Below are 5095 nucleotides of genomic sequence, written 5' to 3' on the forward strand. Positions count from 1 at the left end.
TACCAACCTACAAGTCCTTCAGCATTGGGGGTCCATTGAGGGCTGAGGGCCCCCCCACCAAAGCAACTTGGCCCAATGCTGATGGGCACCGGGCTCTTCCTGGTGTCCAGGAGAGGGTGCTGGTAATTGGGGGGCATATGTCACCCCCCTTGCTAGCGAATTGGTGTTAAGGGTCCCTCGGATCACTAACTAGTGCTCTGGTGCATGCAGGTAAGAAACACACAAGTAAAATACCTTATTATGCTTTTTCTATTGTAACCTCTCCAAGTTCTACCTATGACCTAAAATGTCCCATGGCACTAATTCCAGCAATGCCAGGTCAGAGGAAGAAGAAACATAGGTGGTTATTCACAAAGCTGCCGTAGGCAGTCGAGTGAATAACCGACCCAAAGTGAAGTGAGCCGAACACTGTTCGGCTATTCACTTCAGGCTTGTACGGCTTAAATCAGCCGTACATCAGGTGGCATCGGGTTGGTCGAACATGCTCAGCATGTTCAGCCGACACGAAGTACAGAAGGAGTTCGAGTCAGCCGATCCAACATCTGGATCGGCTGAGCCGAACCTCCGGCAGGCTACTCGCTGCTGTTTGGCCTATTCTCATAGATGCCGAACAGCTGTGAGTGAATAGCCGAATGCCACTGAGCAGCATTCGGCTCGGGTATTCTGCTCGGTACCTCTGGTGGTACCGAGCAGAATAGAAAAACAGTCAAAAAAAGTTTTAAAAAAAAGAAAACGATTGGGTGGAGCTAGCAGTGACAGCTAGCTCCGCCCAACTGTTTTCTATTGGCCGGGACCAGCTGTCATTGCAATGAGAGCTGTCGGAGCCAGCGGGGATATGAAAGCCGGCTCTGCCAAGTTCTCATTGTAATGACAGATGGGCGTCCCTGGTTACCTGGTAACCAGGGATGCCCATCTGTCATTACACACTGAGAACCCATCGGAGCTGTAGTGATTTTACAGTGGCTCCGCTGGGTTCTGAGTGTAATAACAGATGGGCATCCCTGGTTGCCTGGTAACCAGGGATGCCCATCTGTCATTACACACAGAACCCGGCGGAGCCGCAGTGTAATGTCAGAATGGCGTCTCTGGTTACCTGGTAACCAGGGATGCCCATCTGTCATTACACACAGAACCCGGCGGAGCCGCAGTGTAATGTCAGAATGGCGTCTCTGGTTACCTGGTAACCAGGAACGCTGATCTGAATCTGCAAGTTGCCGGCTGTCAGTAGCAGGCTGTTGTTAGGCCAGCTTCACATTTCCCCTGGGCTCAGTCAAGCTGAAGCATATGCCTTCGGCTCGACTGAGCCCCTCGGCCAACTTCGGGAGCTGTACGGGCTATAGTGAATAGCCCGTACAGCAGCCCTGAACGGAAGTGGTCCTGGCGCCAAAGCTAGCCAAAGGATCAGCCGAACCTACGGCTAGATCCTTTGGCAGCTTTGTGAATAACCCCCATAGTCTTCCCTCCTCACTGCTCAAACTCCTTTTTGAGCATTATCTGTTTTCCCACCCTGATCATCATGGCCTCCACAGCTCCCTGTGATGTCATTACCCATTTATGGATAGTGATTGTTAGCCTGAAGCCAACAATGTTTTAAGCACAAAAACATGTGATATAATCTTTGTGAATTGACTTTCACCATCAAGACACCTAAAACAAACCAGTGAAATAATGTGCATGCAGTAAATTTAGCTAAAATGCTTGGAAATACGTTTAGTCGATAAAAACAAATAATCATACAAAAGGATAAAAAACAAATAAGCCACAGCAATAGAAATATAGCATACATACAGAAAAACAAATAGCTGTAGCTAGGCCTTCAGGAAAAACTACAAGAATCAGCACACACATAAAGGAGAACATACCAAGTGACTCGTGGCTCTGGCCATCCACTCACTGTGCAATGAAATTTTACAGTCTGTGTCTCCCAGATCGTGTGAGAACGAGGCTTAATGATAAAGACAGGAGCATGTAACAGTGTGTCCTCATTTATCTTTTTGTGAAACTCTTCAGTGTCTTCTATCTGGAAAAAACAGCAAGTTACATTTGAAGGTAACAGTATTCAGCAATAATGCTTTGTGATACACTGATATATACCAATCTACAAAATACAGAGTGAGTTTGACATCCGTTTATAATAATAATAACTGGTGAGTAGAAAAATGTATATGTTGGATGTAGGAACTTTGCTTTACATGGAGACTTGACAAATCACCAGTCTTTCATTCAGTGAGAGTTTTTATTTTACTTTTTTGGCAAAATGCATTGGCGTAAAAAAAAAAAAAGGCATAGGAAAGTGATAAGAGAAATAACAATAAATACATACAAAAAAGGGGGGAAAACCCACAAATACAAAGAATACTAAATGAAAGAATCTAAACTACCCAAATAACCTGTGTGGATGGAGCCATGCACAGCCACGCTAAATTAAAAAAAGAGACTACAGTGCTCAGATAGGTGGGGGCGGAAGAGGGGTGGTGATGTGACCATGTTGCATGTGACATCCTGAATATATGTGCAGCATAAAACATGGGCTAAATGGTAAACGTATCTTTTAGAAGCAGACATTACATGGAAGGATGGCTCTCTTGTTTATGGGGAAAACATAATCAGTTGACAGTCACATGAATTTGTAGGAACCCAATTCAGTCCTTTCATATATAACCACACTATCACACTATACATCAGCCATAGTGGCCCATCATTTCTATACTGTCTCTTCTCATTCTGAAAATGAATGCTTGTTGTTTTGTAGTATAATGTTTTTATGTTCAAGAAAATTGCATTGAAGGGGAACTTTACCCATATCTTCGAAATGACAACAAACACACCTTTAGAAATGTTTAGTGATGACAATCTACAAACACTTACTTCTAGATAATTGCTGGATTTTTATTTTTTGCATACCTTATTTTTCTTTTCTACCCCGGTCTTCTCACAGTGACTATTTTAACTATGGACAGGTTACTAGATCTCCCTTTACTTCCTGTAACTCTGTCACATGCGATTAGGATATGTGACCATGCACGTCATCTCAAGGGAAGAAAAATGCCTTTCCCTGAGATCTCATAAGATTACAGATGAGATTTCCCAGCAATGCTCTGCTGATGTAACCTTCCCAGGTTGCAACACTTGGGTACAATTACATCATTTGTGCCAAAGTGGACCAGGAAGTGGAAAAAAAGGAATTGTAAGTAAAATAAAAATATGTTTGTTTAGCTAATGAATGTAAGATGATTACATATCAGCATGCAGAGCTGTGTGCTGATGTGATTTTTAGTTGTGACTTGTTCACACCAAGTGCGGAGGAGATGCCGAGCAGAGCAGTTACAGAATGCATCAAAAATGAATCCAATGTATTCCAATGGTATTTTGGGCTCTAGTTCACACCACAGCGTGCAGTTACAGAGCAGCATGCCCTATTTTTTTCTGCTCTGGAACACACCAAAACACATGCAAACACATAAAAAATGCTTGCAAACGCCCTGGAACACACTGGACTACTCCTGAAAGCCCATTTTAGGCTAAAAAATTGACTGGAACGCGGCAAAAAGCATAAAAACGCACAATGCATATGCAGAAACTCATGCAGATCTGATCTGGATTTGGTGTGAACAAGCCCTCAAAGGGGGTAAAGGTCCACTTTACCCACCCTATCAGTTGTTTGCCTTCTCTCGGCTTTACAGATTTATTATTCACTCACATAAATGTCTAAGACCAAATGTACTTGGGTACTGTAGCCTGGAACAGCCCAACAGCTGTGAATATGTAACACTGTAACTGTTTCCAAAGATAGCCTTCAGATAACATGCAGTTTCACACAAGTAAATGAGGAAAGCATTTCAAATGTGTTCTGCGGTTTGCTACTATCCACTGTCATTGCAGTATTTACAGCAACATCTTCTTATATTTACACATAATTCAAATCCTGCAAATTATTACATTATTAATCATTTGAATGGCCTTGGTGCACTCTCCTCATTGTTGGATGGCTGGAGGTCTGGCTGATGTACTCAAGCAAATGTGAAATGTGAGGTGTGAGATACAGGTCATACCCTGGTGTGTTCCTACATCAGTTAATAGACTCAACTCTGCCTCTTTCTGTCTGTGAAAAGTGATGATCCTTCGTCTGGGACCCTCTAGACCTCTATAACTATAGGGAGGACTTCAATGTCCACAGCACAGGATCCAATGTGCAAAACTGTTAGCAGTGTTTTGTCAAGTTTGAACCATTCCTTGAACTGTTAAGATACTTCTTTATGCAGCCAACATATTAAAAGCACCTACCTAAATATTCACTGGCCCCTCTCTGTACGCTCTAGTGCAGCCTTTCTTAACCAGTGTCAAATATGCTAGGTATGCCATATTATTCTGATATATAACATTTTTACAATTTAGTGTTTATGCTAATGTTCTGCACACTGTAGGTATACATATTTTTTATCAAGGATTGCCTGAAATCAGAAAAGAATTTCAAGGTTCCTCGATTGTAAAAAAGGTTGAGAAAGGCTGCACTAGTCTGTCATTTAATAGTTACTGGTATTATCAATGTTCTTACAGTGGTTTTTTTCAATAGGAGTATGATAAAACTAAGTTGAGATTTGGCAACTTAGAATTATGTGCTTTTTTGTCAAGATCTCTGAAAATGTTATTTTAACTCAATTCCATCTAATTTTGCCATACCCCTCAATTTATCAACTTTTGGATCATACTAATATGTTTCGGTTAGGTTTTCTACCCACCCATGATCCATAAAACCTAAGATATACATATTTAATGTCTTACATATAGAAGAAGGAACACAGTGCTGCCAATAGTTCTTGAGAAGCTTTAGGACCATGCCGTACTACCAGTGGCTTAATAATCGCCATAACGACCCAGGCGGCCGCTATGGGGCCCGGGGCACAGTGGGGCCCGGCCAGATGCCAAGCGGACTGCCTGTGTCACTATGGCATCCTCGGCTGGTGGCTTTCACTGGCGGCTCTGAAGAAGAATGCGCTGCTGTACAGATCACTGACAGCAATCTGTGCAGCAGCGCGTTCGTCTCCAGAGCCGCTGCTGAGTCAATGAGAGCCAGCAGCGGCGGTGGAGGAGGAGG

The 5095-nt window shown here is 43.0% G+C and overlaps 1 protein-coding gene across 1 annotated transcript in view; it reads right to left on the reverse strand.

Annotated features, from left to right (window-relative positions):
* Positions 1–5095, reverse strand: part of MYOM1 (myomesin 1) — a 71806-nt gene that overhangs the window by 59354 nt on the left and 7357 nt on the right. The window contains exon 4 of the mRNA XM_018553410.1: positions 1863–2020. Coding sequence (XP_018408912.1) covers positions 1863–2020 — 158 coding nt within the window. The remainder of the gene's footprint in view (positions 1–1862; positions 2021–5095) is intronic.

This window comes from Nanorana parkeri, unplaced genomic scaffold (assembly GCF_000935625.1).
Source record: "Nanorana parkeri isolate BGI_ZX_2015 unplaced genomic scaffold, ASM93562v1 scaffold7, whole genome shotgun sequence".
NCBI lineage: Eukaryota > Metazoa > Chordata > Amphibia > Anura > Dicroglossidae > Nanorana > Nanorana parkeri.